General features: G+C 36.7%; 1 protein-coding gene across 3 annotated transcripts in view; it reads right to left on the reverse strand.

Moving 5' to 3' along the window:
• The window catches only part of SRP54 (signal recognition particle 54), a 46,759-nt gene that overhangs the window by 21,861 nt on the left and 9,248 nt on the right, over positions 1-15,650 (reverse strand). For all 3 annotated transcript variants that reach the window (XM_082853093.1, XM_082853092.1, XM_082853094.1), the window contains 5 exons: positions 13,714-13,805; positions 12,659-12,743; positions 8,713-8,817; positions 7,844-7,910; positions 7,708-7,765 (listed from right to left, as the gene is read on the reverse strand). In XM_082853093.1, the coding sequence (XP_082709219.1) occupies positions 7,708-7,765; positions 7,844-7,910; positions 8,713-8,817; positions 12,659-12,743; positions 13,714-13,805 (407 nt within the window). The remainder of the gene's footprint in view (positions 1-7,707; positions 7,766-7,843; positions 7,911-8,712; positions 8,818-12,658; positions 12,744-13,713; positions 13,806-15,650) is intronic.

Raw genomic sequence — 15,650 nt, forward strand, 5'->3', positions numbered from 1 at the left:
GTGTTGAATTTTGTCGAAAGCTTTTTCTGCATCTATTGAGATGATCATATGATTTTTATCCTTCAATTTGTTAATATGGTGTATCACAGATTGATTTGTATATATTGAAGAATCCTTGCATTCCTGGGTTAAACCCCACTTGATCATGGTGTATGATTCTTTTAATGTGTTGTTGGATTCTGTTTGCTAGTATTTTGTTGAGGATTTTTGCATCTATGTTCATCAGTGATACCGGCCTGTAGTTTTCTTTTTTTGTGACACCTTTGTCTGCTTTTGGTATCAGGGTGATGGTGGCCTTGAAGAATGAATTTAGGATTGTTCCTCCCTCTGCTATATTTTGGAAGAGTTTGAGAAGGAGAGGTGTTAGCTCTTCTCTAAATGTTTGATAGAATTCGCCTGTGAAGCCATCTGGTCCTGGACTTTTGTTTGTTGGAAGATTCTTTTAAATATAAATTTATTTATTTATTTATTTTTGGCTGCATGCGGGCTTTCTCTAGTTGCAGTGAGCAGGGGCTACTCTTTGTTGCGGTGCGTGGGCTTCTCATTGCAGTGGCTTCTCTTGTTGTGCAGCACAGGCGCGTAGGCTTCAGTAGTTATGGCACGTGGGCTCAGTAGTTGTGGCTCGTGAGCTCTAGAGTGCAGGCTCAGTAGTTGTGGAGCACGGGCTTAGTTGCTCTGCAGCATGTGGGGTCTTCCTGGACCAGGGCTTGAACCCGTGTCCCCTGCATTGGCAGGAGGATTTTTAACGACTGCGCCACCAGGGAAGTTCCTTTGTTGGAAGATTTTTAATCACAGTTTCAATTTCAGTGCTTGTGATTGGTCTGTTTACATTTTCTATTTCTTCCTGGTTCAGTCTTGGAAGATTGTACTTTTCTAAGAATTTGTCCATTTCTTCCAGGTTGTCCATTTTATTGGCATGTAGTTCCTTGTAGTAATCTCTCATGATCCTTTGTATTTCTGCAGTATCAGTTGTTACTTCTCCTTTTTCACTTCTAATTCTGGTTATTTGAGTCTTCTCCCTTCTCTTCTTCATGAGTCTGGCTAATGGTTTATCAATTTTGTTTATGTTCTCAAAGAACCAAGTTTTAGTTTTATTGATCTTTGCTATCATTTCCTTCATTTCTTTTTCATTTATTTCTAATCTGATCTTTATGATTTCTTTCCTTCTGCTAACTTTGGTTTTTTCTTGTTGTTCTTCTTCTTTCTCTAATTGCTTTACGTGTAAGGTTAGGTTGTTTATTTGAGACGTTTCTTGTTTCTTGAGGTAGGATTGTATTGCTATAAACTTCCCTCTTAGATCTGCTTTTGCTGCATCCCATAGGCTTTGGGTTGTCCTGTTTTCATTGTCATTTATTTCTAGGTAGTTTTTTATTTCCTCTTTGATTTCTTCAGTGATCTCTTGGTTATTTAGTAACGTATTGTTTAGCCTCCATGTGTTTGTATTTTTTACAGATCTTTTCCTGTAATTGATATATAGTCTCATAGCATTGTGGTGGGAAAAGATACTTAAATGATTTCAATTTTCTTAAATTTACCAAGGCTTGATTTGTGACCCAAGATATGATCTATCCTGGAGAATGTTCCATGAGCACTTGAGAAGAAAGTGTATTTGTTGTTTTTGGATGGAATGTCCTAAAAATATCAATTAAGTCCATCTTGTCTAATGTGTCATTTAAAGCTTGTGTCTCCTTATTTATTTTCCTTTTGGATGATCTGTCCTTTGGTGAATGTGGGGTGTTAAAGTCCCCTACTATTATCATGTTACTGTCGATTTCTCCTTTTGTGGCTGTTAGCATTTGCCTTACGTGTTGAGAGGATCCTATGTTGGGTGCATAAATATTTACATTTGTCATACCTTCTTCCTGGATTGATCCCTTGACCATCATGTAGTGTCTTCTTTTTCTCTTGTAATAGTCATTTTTAAGTCTATTTTTCCTGATTTGAGAATTGCTACTCTAGCTTTCTTTTGATTTCCATTTGCATGGAGTATCTCTTTCCATCCCCTCAGTTTCAGTCTGTATGTGTCCCTAGGTCTGAAGTGGGTCTCTTGTGGACAGTATATATATGGGTCTTGTTTTTGCATCCATTTAGCCAGTCTATGTCTTTTGGTTGGAGCATTTAATCCATTTACATTTAAGGTAATTATTAATATGTATGTTACTCTTACCATTTTTTAAGTGTTTTGGGTATGTTTTTGTTGGTCATTTCCTTCTCTTGTGTTTCCTGCCTAGAGAAGTTTTTAGCATTTGTTGTAAAGCTGGTTTAGTGGTGCTGAATTCTCGTAACTTTTGCTTGTCTGTAAAGGTTTTAATTTCTCTGTCAAATCTGAATGAGACTCTTGCTGGGTAGAGTAATCTTGGTTGTAGGTTTTTCCCTTTCATCACTTTAAATATGTCCTGCCAGTCCTTTCTGGCTTGCAGAGTTTCTGCTGAAAGATCAGCTGTTAACCTTACAGGGATTCCCTTGTATATTATTTGTTGTTTTTCCCTTGCTGCTTTTTTTTTTTTTTTTGCGGTACACGGGCCTGTCACTGTTGTGGCCTCTCCCGTTGTGGAGCACAGGCTCCGGACGCGCAGGTGCAGCGGCCATGGCTCACGGGCCCAGTCGCTCCGCGGCATGTGGGATCCTCCCGGACTGGGGCACGAACCCGTGTCCCCTGCATCGGCAGGCGGACTCTCAACCACTGCGCCATCAGGGAAGCCCCTCCCTTGCTGCTTTTAATATTTTTTCTTTGTATTTAATTTTTGATAGTTTGATTAATATGTGTCTTTGTGTGTTTCTCCTTGGGTTCATTCTGTATGGGACTCTCTGCACTTTCTGGACTTGATTGACTAATTTCCCATGTTAGGGAAGTTTTCAACTATAATCTCTTCAAATATTTTCTCAGCCCCTTTCTTTTTCTCTTCTTCTTTTGGGACCCCAATAATTCGAATGTTGTTGTGTTTAATGTTGTCCCAGAGGTCTCTGAGACTGTCCTGAATTCTTTTCATTTTTTTTTCTTTATTCTGCTCTATGGAAGTTATTTCCACTATTTTATCTTCCAAGTCACTTATCCGTTCTTCTGCCTCAGTTATTCTGCTATTGATTCCTTCTGGAGAATTTTTAACTTCATTTATTGTGTTGTTCATCATTGTTTGCTCTTTAGTTCTTCTAGGTCCTTGTTAAACGTTTCTTGTATTTTCTCCATTCTGTTTCCAAGATTTTGGATCATCTTTACTATCATTACTCTGAATTCTTTTTCAGATAGCCTGTCTATTTCCTCTTCATTTGTTAGGTCTGGTGGGTTTTTACCTTGCTCCTTCATCTGCTGCATATTTCTCTGTCTTCTCATTTTGTTTAACTTACTGTATTTGGGGATATATCTTGGCAATTATAAATAATGCTGCTATGAACACTGGGGTACATGTATCTTTTCGAATTAGTGGGGTTTTTTTTCGAATGTATACCCAGGAGTGGAACTTCTGGGTCATATGGTAGTTCTACTTTTAGTTTTTTTTGTTTTGTTTTGTTTTGTTTTCAGTACGTGGGCCTCTCACATGGGCCTCTCACGTGGCTCAGTGGCCACGGCTCATGGGCCCAGCTGCTCCGCGGCATGTGGGATCTTCCCGGATGGGGGCACGAACCCATGTCCCCTGCATCAGCAGGCAGCCTCTCAACCACTGTGCCACCAGGGAAGCCCAGGGGGAAACTTTTTGTTAACATTATATGCTTTTTCATTTGACAGTATTGAACTGTATCAAAAGTTGCCAATAATCAAAAGAAGCCAAATTATATGAGATCCGTTTCTTGATTTTCAAGTTAAATAGAGTTTTGGTTTTTTTGTTTTTAATATTTATTTTTTATTTTTTTTATTTTGGCTGTGCTGGGTCTTAGTTGTGGCACACAGGATCTTCGTTGTGGTGTGCAGGATCTTTTAGTTGTGGCATGTGGACTCTTAGTTTTGGCATGCTGACTTCTTAGTTGTGGCATGTGGACTTCTTAGTTGTGGGATGTGAACTCTTCATTATGGCATGCATGTGAGATCCAGTTCCTTGACCAGGGATCGAACCCAGGCGCCTTGTGTTGGGAGCTCAGAGTCTTAGCCAGTGGAAGTCCCAAATTAAATACAGTTTTGAGGATTGTGAAAGTGTAGTAAAATAGGAATGAAATTAAACTTTTGAGACATTTCCCTTTTAAAAACCAAAAGCCAAAATGATCAGACCGTTTGATCCAATTTCAACTTGTAGGAGTATGTCATAACAATTTCACAGAAACAACATTACGTACTATTCATTTTGGCTATATTTTTAAGACCAAGAAGTTGGAAAACCTTAAATGGCCAACAGTAGGGCATTTATTTAATAAATGATAGCATAGCCATCTGATAGAATGCTACGTAACTTAAAAGTCATGTTTTACAAGAACATTTAATTATTTTATAAAATGCTTACAAAAGGATGGCTGTCATCAAAAAGAATACAAAAGACAAATGTTGGCGAGGAGAGAAGTGAATCCTTGTACACTGTTGGTAAGAATGTGAATTGGTGCAGCCGCTGTGGAAAACAGTATGGAGGTTTCTCAGAAAACTAAAAGTAGGGCTTCCCTAGTGGCGCAGTGGTTGAGAGTCAGCCTGCCGATGCAGGGGACACAGGTTTGTGCCCCGGTCCGGGAAGATCCCACATGCCGCGGAGGGGCTGGGCCCGTGAGCCATGGCCGCTGAGCCTGTGCGTCCAGAGCCTGTACTCCGTAACGGGAGAGGCCACAACAGTGAGAGGCCCGCGTACCGCAAAAAAAAAAAAGTTTCCCCCTAAATTAACAACAAAAATCAAGTAGAAATACACTTAATAAGAATATATGTGATGATTCACTTTGTTATACAGCATAAACCAACACAACATTGTAAAGCAATTATAGTCCAATAAAGATGTTAAAAAAAAAAAAAGAATATATGTGAGCCTTAAATGAAGAAAACTATTATACTTAAGGACAATTTTTTTTAACAAAAAAGACATAGCAGGTTCCTGAATGGAACTATACATGTATAGTAAAGATGTCAGTTCTCCCCTCAATTAATTGGATTCACGGTAGTTCTAATCACAATTTTAGGGAGATTTTTCTTTCTAGAACTTGATTAAAAAAAATCCAAAATTTTCCCAGGAAAATAAGCAGGTGAAAGAAGCAATAAATGTTGAAAAAGAAGACAAAAATTAGCATTACCAGCTATTTTAAAATATGATTAAGAAGGACTTCCCTGGTGGCACAGTGGCTGAGAATCCACCTGCCAATGCAGGGGGCATGGGTTCTATCGCTGGTCCAGGAAGATCCCACATGCCACAGAGCAACTAAGCCTGTGTGCCACAACTACTTAGCCTGCGCTCTAGAGCCCACGAACCACATCTACTGAAGCCCATGTGCCTAGAGCCCATGCTCCACAACAAGAGAAGCCACCACAATGAAAAGCCCGCACACCGCAATGAAAAGCCCTCACACCACAACGAAGAGTAGCCCCCAATAGCCTCAACTAGAGAAAGTCCGTGTGCAGCAACGAAGACCCAATGCATGCAAATTAAAAAAAAAAAGATAAAGATACTATTAAAATAAAACTTACAAATGTAGAAAGAAATATTATCAAAGATGTTCATAAGGGCATTGATTAATGGAATACAATGATGTCATAAAAAAGAATTATCTTAAACAGTATATTGCCCAGAATTATTAAGATCCCATTTTTTAAGTAAACATTTTAATGAAGTATAACATATATGTGGAAAAGCTGTACAATTATAAACTTGTTGAATTTTCACAAAGCAAACACACCCAGATCAAGAAAACAACATAATTAGCACCTCACTCCTTCCCAAGAGTAATAACTACCTTGTCATAAGATCCCATTTTTAATCAACTGTATAGTGGTACGTTTACATACAATAAAATGCACTATTTTTATTGTTCATTTTAACGAGCTTTGACAAATTTACACGACCCATATAACCACTACCAAAGCAATCAAGGTACAAAGCACATAAGAGTCCATTTCAGTTAAAAATTATCTATGTATGTCTGTGTATTTGTTTATATAGACACTGAAAAAAGCACAGATGGACATGCTACAAGCTGATAATTGGGAAGTGAAACTGCTAGTGCTTTCACTTCTTTAAAATTTTTAATTAAAATAGTGTTTTTTAAAAAAAGAACAAATGATACTATAACAAACATATCTACCACCCCCCCAATAAATGCTAATATGTAAATTTAATATTGGAGATACAGTTCAAGTCCTCCCCCCAGCCCCATTTACTTCATCTCTCCTGGATGAAACAATGACTGCTAATACTTTACTCCATATACGTAGTATCTTATTTAAGTTTACATAAGCAAAGGACCATTTATTTAATAAATGGTACTGAGAATACTGGTTAAAAATCAATGCTCTGGCTTTGGCTGATAGTTCAAGTAATTATCAGCTAAATTATATCATTTGCAAATTGTGAACCCTAAAGGTACAGCTGTTTATTATCCCTTGATTTTTAAATCTATGTAAGAAAAAGTTCTTATCCTAAAAATAAAATTCCTAACATTATTCTTTAATCTACTTGCTAGAAATTATCATAAGAAAATAACTAAAAGGGCTTCCCTGGTGGCGCAGTGGCTGAGAGTCCACCTGCCGATGAAGGGGACATGGGTTCGTGCCCCGGTCCAGGAAGATCCCACATGCCGCGGAGTGGCTGGGCCCGTGAGCCATGGCCGCTGTGCCTGCGCGTCCAGAGCCTGTGCTCCGCAACGGGAGAGGCCACAACAGTGAGAGGCCCACGTACCGCAAAAAATAAAAAATAAAAAAATAACTAAAAGAGGGAATTCCTTGGTGGTCCAGTGGTTAGGACTCCACGCTTTCACTGTCAAGGGCCCAGGTTCAATCCCTGGTCAGAGAAGTAGTAAGATCCCGCATGCCATGTGGCATGGCCAAAACCAAAACAAAACAAAACAAAAAAACCACACTAAAAGAAAAAGAATTTAAATAAAGAACATACCATAGCTAAAGTTCACCAGTTTTCTTGGCCAGCCAAAAAGTAGAAAATAAAGACCAACAAAATGATATCATTCATTTAATTACCTCAAATTTTAGCTTCTTTAAGCTTTCTATATTAATAATCTTTTTATATTGATATTAATAACATTAAGAGAAATGCTATTCCCTCAAATAGGTCCTTCTAAATTCAATCTCGACTCGATTCTTTTAATTAGTCATTTTAACATATACAAACCACCTAATTGAACAGTAATGTAGCAAATGAAGGATAGCAACGATCAGAATCTCTGAGATAACTAAAGATCACAAAGCATTTTAGGATGATCAAACACAAACTTTCAAAGATGATGTACTAAAGAACCAGACAATATGGAATTCACCAGTGTGTTGAATGGAGGAATGCTTCAGATAGGTCTTAAACAACCTGAATAGAAGCAGAAGGATGCTGGAAAGCATGCAAGGCAGGATGATAAGTACAGGCAGAATTATAAACTAAACAACATCTGCTCTGATCTATCAGGCTGGGTCAGAAGAGTCATGTTACAATAATAAAAGATAACAATGTATTAATTATACCTCTACTTTGTTCCAGAAAGGATTTAAGCTTATAAGTATATATTAAAATGTGACCAGATAGCATTAAATAAAGTCAGACAGATAAGGTGAGACACATGAGTATAAAAATAAAAACTGGAACCCACCTTCCATAGAATGGAATTCTTGCTTTGGTTGCATTCTGTTTTAGTTGGTCAAAAGCCCCTATGAAATAGAGTTAATGAGTCCTCAAACTTGAAAATACAAATTTCAGAAAACAATTTTCAAATTTGAACACAATACCTGCTCTGAATGTGTCTGCACATATCAAACAGGTCTTCCAACCTTTCCTCTGGTAGTAATATGCTAACTGGGAAAGGAAGATTTTAAAACTCAATAAATACAAATTTATTATACATGTAATTGTTTCTATTTACACTTGTTATTTACTTAAGGAGTAAAATAAAACTGCTCATATTCTCCTAAAAGTAATATTATTAAATTCTGAGTATAGAAAATTTCCTAAAGAGTTTAAATTCTAAGTGCCATACAGTCACATTCGAAGGATATAAAATGATGAAGCAACAAATGATCACGGTAAAAAATGTTATTAACGTTAATTAAAAACAAACAATAACATAACCCTCTAGGAAATAATCCTTTCCTCTTATTTTCTTTCTAAACTATACAAAGTTGAGGCTTGTGGAGTAAAATCTGGTAACAAAGTTGAGTTACCCAATTATGGAGGAAGGGGTGGTATAATGAATTTAAAATTAGCAAAAAGATATGCAAAATGAAGATTCATATGTATTACACTGGGTGAGACATTGTGAAAAGGGAGTCTTGAGCCATAGGAGATAAGGTAAACTTTCCACGTTCACTTCTCCAAAAATCATATCCTCATCTCCTTAAAGGACAGGAACAGTCTTTTTGGTAAAAGAAACAGCATAGTTATATAGAAGTCTACCATTCTTGCAAAAAGCTATCACGAGAAAGACTATGGGATTCTTTGCTCTTATCCTACAAAGAGCTATTACAAAAACATAATAGATACATCAAACAACACAAAATTTTAAAGGAACAATACTACAAATCCTGACTTTAACGTAAAACTTGATTTATACAAACATACCTTCTCCATGACTTTGTTTTTTTAATTAAGTATAATTTACCTTTGAACATGTTGTTGTTTTACCACTCCCTTGCAATCCAACAAACATGATCACATTCTGTTTTCCTTTAGTGGGTGTCCATGCTTTAACTCCAGGGTCTACAAGCTACAAACCAAAAACAAAAATAAAATCAGGTTAACCTATGCTTACATTCAAAACCCCTCTCCCCACAACTTTTAACTTAAAAAAGTAACTTATAGACATTTAAATATAAGCGGCAACCATAATCCTACCATTCTAATACAACTCTATTTCCCTTTGTACACACATAGTGAAATTTAAAAATTTAAAATAGTACACTGTGAAGTCATAAGCAAGCCTATACTCCCAAACCAATTCAGAGGTAAGGATCTCAAAATATTTTTTAGAACAAGCTGGAGTGTGAATGTGAGACCAAGTTTGAGCCAAAGGAGCAATCTACAACAGCACTGCAGAAATATAAAATATATGTGCAGGCCACATATGAATTTTTAAATTTCTAGTAGTGACATTAAAAAAAGTAAAAACAAGTGATATTAATATTTTATTTAACTCAATATATCTAAAATATTATAATTCAACATGTAATCTATATTTAAAAATTAATAAAATATTTTATATTCCCTTTTGCCATGCTAAGTCTTAAAACTTGACATGTATCTCCTACTTACAGCACATCTCAATTTGGACTAGCCACATTACAAGTGCTCAATAACCACATGTGGCCAATGGCTACCATACTGGGACAGTACCTATCTTCATGTTCAATTTGACAAATGTTTATATATGAACAAAATTACAAATTACATGTGAAAGACTTTCCAGGTCAGTCAAATATTAAATTCTCCAATGCCAAAGATGTACTGTTCTATAAAGTTATTATATTTAAAGTGCTAGTAAAAAATAATCACTAATTTTATAATGACAATCAGTGGAAAATTAAGGCATTGACACATATATGGACAGTCCCCAAATAAACAAGCATGAGGCATTTTTAAAGTTCATTTAAAAAAATAATTCAGTTCCAAGTCAGTTGTTCGGAGCTTGAAACCCGTATCTCCATATGATAATAAAACCATAATAGTAGTTAATGTCCTAGGACCAGATGACATAGACCATATTTACAACTATGTGTAAATAAAGTTTTAATAGAACACAGACATGCCCATTCATTTACTGCTTTTGTGCTATAACACCAGACCTGAGTAGTTGCAACAGAGACCATATGACCCACAAAGCCAAAACTATTTGTTCTTAAGAGAAATTTGCTGAGCCCATGCTAGATGATACCATAAAGGTTACATAATCCATATTATACGTGAATTTCAAGGAAAGCCATGTGGTAGAAAAGGGAGGAAAAGAAAACACATTTTGTGATCTCCCTCCCAGGCACAGGGTTGAAATGAACAAAATCTATCTTAAACATAAATCCACTGCCCTTCCTCCTAGATCCTTTCAGAACACTAATGCGGCCCCATATTCACCTCCATTCTCTATATCCCATGGCAGAATCACTCAGCTCTCTATGAACCTACTATTTGCAACCTGTAAGTTTTATTGAATAATGATTTTTTAAAATAAATATATCTTATCTTCCTCCTACATCCTAGAACAGCAGTACTGAACTTTCATACTCTATATTACATTAAAATCTGTTATTCTATCTTGGACTTTGAATCGATCTTATCCTGGTGCATGCTTTTGTAACATCATACATTAATCACTTAGAGAATATTGGTTCACTCAGGCAGCTCTTCCATTGTTGACACATTTCACTATACAACATCAAAACATTTTACTTATTAATATCAATAATGATCTCACTAGAAAAATTAAATATTGGGACACTGTGACACTCATGGTGGAGATTCAAGCTTCTAGTTTTCACCTGAAAGCTGGAATTTCATTACTGGCTACAATACCGTTAGCCTTAAAGTGACAAGCTCACTTTATTTACTTTGGAGAAAATATCTGCCAAAGGCCCAAGTGTAAATAACCACAGATTATGTCTGTTGTTCATTCATGTAAAAATGGCGTTCTATGAAAGAAGTGGCTAGCTCAGCTTGCAATCAAACAATTACACATTTGCTTTCCTCAAGACAACCATCAAATTTCAGTACACAGCAACAGGGCTTTCTGCATACTTCCCATTTCATCACACAAAATCTTATAAACACATGTGTATTCAAGGGTCAAGATTTAATACTACTAATAACCTCTATTGCTCCATCAAAGACATTCTTAAATGAAACTGGCTTTTTTTTTTCTTCATTCCAAGTGTGTGGGAGGAAGGAGTTCAATGACTACTAGTATAGTTTGGTACCACTGCCTTGATTCATGCTAGGGAGTTTTACCCAGTGGTTTTACCCACCATTGCTTTTGCAGTAAAGAAGGCTGAAAAAACGCAAATAATGTCTTAGTGTTATTATGAAAACAGTTTTGGCCTTGCTTTTTACACCACTGCCCTAGACCATGAGCTTCTGAGTATAAGGCCCAGTCTTTTTCATCTTTGTTATCAGCAGTATTTGGCATACTGCCTAGAATAAAGTAGGTACTCCGTAAAGCCATCTTAACAAAGCACTTGATGCTCCAGAATTGCCAAAAGATTCCAACCCCTAAAAATAAAAATGTTCACTCACCCTGTGCTGACCTCTGGTGTTAGAAGAAAAACAATCTGGAAATATTGTGAGGAGTTTGGAGATCAGACCTGGGTCTACCACTAACTGTCTTACTTTTCTCAACTGCAAACTGAGAAGGAAAACTGGATAAATTTCCTGACCTCTTTTAGGTTCTGAATTTTTTTTTTTTAATAAATATATTTATTTATTTTTGGATGCACTGGGTCTTCGTTGCTGCATGCGGGCTTTCTCTAGTTGAGGCGGTCAGGGGCTACTCTTCCCTGGGGTGCGCGGGCTTCTCATTGCAGTGGCTTCCCTCATTGCGGAGCAGGCCTCTAGGCACGCGGGCTTCATTAGTTGTGGCATGTGGGCTCAGTAGTTATGTCTCGTGGGCTCTAAAGCACAGGCTCAGTAGTTGTGGCTCACAGGCTTAGCTGCCCCGTGGCAGGTGCGATCTTCCCAGACCAGGGCTCAAACCCGTGTCCCCGCATTGGCAGGCGGATTCTTAACCACTGCGCCACGAGGGAAAGTCCCTGAATTTCTTTCTAAATTAATTAGTCTACAGGACTAAACTGAAATGACACAACCATCCGAGGTACTAGACTTTTTCAAAGTACCAATCAGCTCTGCTAGAATCAAAGGAGTTAAGTGAAACTATTCACACAATATAGGGAAAAATACTCGAAACCACTAGCAGATACCTACCTGTTGCTCTTAAAAAATGTTTTTTAGTTCCTTTCTTTTTTTCCCCTATGACTGGACTCAAACATATTTTCTAAAGCTCTAAGACTCTCATCATTATTTTCACAACAGCAGCAGCAATATCAATTCTAAGGTGAACAGGGCAATAGGCTATATTTACAACTTGCAAAATAAAACTTCACTAATTCAAAATTGCTTAAAATCTAGGCAAGAATAGGGATATCTGATCTTTTCAAAGGGACTTTTTGACACAATGAAAGTGTAGAAAAGAACTCTTGCCAAGAGTGACTTTCTGTACAAAAGCAAGACACTCAATAGGCAAAACTTGATATTAAAAGAGGATAAACTCAGAGAGACTCTTCCATCAATTAATATATAGTGAAGTTTTACTTTTTGTAACTTGGCTTTGGCATTTTTTTGCAGGAGTAATACTGGCCTTCATATCTGTACTCAGAATTTTGTATTCAGGAAAGCCTATGATAAAAATAAGCCACTTCAGAAAAGTTAATAATCCTTCAATTAATATTTTTAATACAGATAAATATTCTATAAAAACACAAAAAAGTATTCTGAAACAGTATTACTGTTTGCAGTGCTAATGTAGTGAGTCTACAGAATATCACAGCACAAGCTAGATAGACTTTTACCTTCACAAGTTCTTTAAATACTGCATGCTGAATCATTTTTCTTTTGTTAAGACCAGATGCCATCTCTTCAAGATCAATTGCAGACCTTCATGATGATGGTTTTTGAGGGTAGAAGGGGGAAAAGTCAGTTAAGACACTCTAAAAAAAAATTAGCTTTTGCCCCAAAGAATGTAAGAATATTCAATCATTCATATTAATAGTATTCTAATTAACATGCATACAATTACTACAGAGTCATAAGTCCATACCATAAAGAATTTACCATGAAATGTTAGATGCAAGACTTTTGTTAGTTTTTCAAGGCTTTCTTTTGAAAGTCCAAATATTAATTTGTCCTCATATTAATGTAAAGTATTGATTTTATTTTTCTGGCAGCATACAGAATTTATACATGTTTACATCTAGCAGAAAATAAGACTACTTCCTGTAGTGTAAATGCTTAAATGCTAGTAGTTCTCTATTTAGTACCCAGTCTGACAATATGAAAAGGAGGGATGGCCTGAGCACGACAAGGGCTAGGATTCAGGCAGCTAATCCAGGTGCCCTCAATTATTCTGTGTGCCCTGTCCCAGTCAGTGCCCCTCCCAATTAACACAATAACTGAGACCACACACGTTACTCTTTTATTCAAATATGGACAGAGAAACCAAAAGGGGACAAAAAAGAATATAATTCTCCAATAATAAAGGAGGCTGATTAATGTCATCTTTAGTCTGAAGAGGATTAAAATGGCACCACTTTTCTATGATGCATCTAAATTGTTAACAGGCTTTTCTATTAAAATACTATACAGTATATGATTGAATCCATTCAGATAAAGGAGTAGTAGAATGGAAAGAAATCCATAATTAAATGAAAGCCACATGTAGTTTATTCTTTGAACCATCATAATGGAAATGTACTATAAACAAAGTCTTCCAACATATGAGTTCTGTTATTTCCCAGTGCTGTATAGCAAAAACATTTCAAAATATGGCAGACTTTTCTAGTTAGCTCCTCATTCCAGTAAACTATATTTAGTTTTGCCTATTTTTTACTTGATTAATTTAACTTACTTTACATTTTCTCTTAGTTGCTTCACTAGTTTAATATTAACATCTGCTTCCAATAATGCTGTACATACTTCTTTTAGCATAGCATTTAACACCTGCAAGTAAATAAATAAAAACTTAAAACGCCCATTGTATCATTTCAACCATACAAAAACAATGATTGACCAGTCATCATATACTACCATAACTTAATATTAATAAAAACAATACTATACCATTGGGGGGCGGAAAGGTTTTTAGTTAGTCTTCGAGAGAGAATCTTACTAAATGTCTAGTCATTTTGTCAAAATAAGACATTTCAGGGAATTCCCTGATGGTCCAGTGGTTAGGACTCTGAGCTTCCAGGGGGCAGGGGTTCGATCCTTGGTAGGGGAACTAAGATCCCGCAAGCCATGCAGCACGGCCAAAACAAAAGACATTCCACTCCGTTTTATTCAACCAGGTATTAACCGTCACAATTTTATCCCTACGTTAAAGTAATAATAGGAAAGACGATATACAAGCCAAAAAGTTACTACACAATACATGTTGCCATTGAAGTTTTCTATGTCATTGAATTCCTGTTGCTGATATGCAGCACTGTATATTCACAACATCTGCTTAACTGGACTATCATGGAGGAAAATGTGACAAAAGAAAATGACTCAGTCTGACCTAGCAGCCTTACTACTTCCACTCAGAGCAGAGGAACAAAGTTGAAAAGGAAACTATCCTCTATTAATAACTCACTATCATCACATATTTGTTGAGGTGCAAGGCACTGTGGTTAAATGGTCACAAGCTATAAAATCTCTAAAAAAGATGAGCCCTTAGCTGCTCATGGAAATAAGTGTTTACAGATTAGAATGTAAGCTCCGTGAGAACGGGAATTTTAGTCTACTTTGTTTACTGCTATAGCCCTGGTGCCAGCAAAAATGTTTGCAAAAATGTAGGCCCTCAATTACTTCTTTTTTGTTTTTTGTGGTACGCGGGCCTCTCACTGTTGTGGCCTCTCCCGTTGTGGAGCACAGGCTCCGGACGCACAGGCTCAGCGGCCATGGCTCACGGGCCCAGCCTCTCCGCGGCATGTGGGATCTTCCCGGACCGGGGCACGAACCCGTGTCCCCTGCATCGGCAGGCGGACTCTCAACCACTGCGCCACCAGGGAAGCCCCTCAATTACTTCTTGAATGAATTCTCATCATCAACTTCGGTCATATGTCATACAGCGGCTTATCAGATTTCTCTATCCCTCATTAAAGGGATTGATAAAAATGGAACTGACCTCTCATTAGAGGGATTTCTCCTTGTTAATTTCCTAGTAGCAAGTACCAAGAACAGAGAAACAACTGCCAATTCAAGCAACATCTGTTATTTTACTTCCCACCAACCTCTTCTCCCTGGTCTCTTTCTTATTTTCCTACCATAAACACAAACACCATAAGGGTTATGCAACAGGGAAAACTGTTTGGAAAGCTGTTGTTTTATTTGTTCAGAATTTCAAAGGCTAAACAATGGTTTAAATTATGATTTATTACTTAATAATAATTATTAGAAAAAGCCTTAGAATTAGGAAAATTATAAAAATAGGAATTAGAAAAAAGATTCTAATCCTGTTTCTTCCAATAAATAAACATGTGAAACTTGACTTTCCGTTGCTGTTAAATGAGAGGCTGGACTAGCCGAGCTCAAAGATGGTCCCCAAATTATTTAATTCCATTAGCTTATTAAAGTGTTGATATCAAATTCTATCTTAGAATTTTTTTAAACCTCCAAGTTAGAAAGTACTTTTTATCTATTATTTCATTTGATCCTTAAAATCATCTTGAAAGGTAAATGCTATTTTCTCATTTTATACATTAAGAAATCTGAAGCTGACTTGCTCAAATCTCTACCATTTGTTTAGTGGGATGCTAAACAAGGTCTTCTAAAACCAAATTCAGTACTTTCCCATTGGTACCA

The sequence above is a fragment of the Leucopleurus acutus genome (genome assembly GCF_964270905.1).
Source record: "Leucopleurus acutus genome assembly, chromosome: 1".
Classification (NCBI taxonomy): Eukaryota; Metazoa; Chordata; class Mammalia; order Artiodactyla; family Delphinidae; genus Leucopleurus; species Leucopleurus acutus.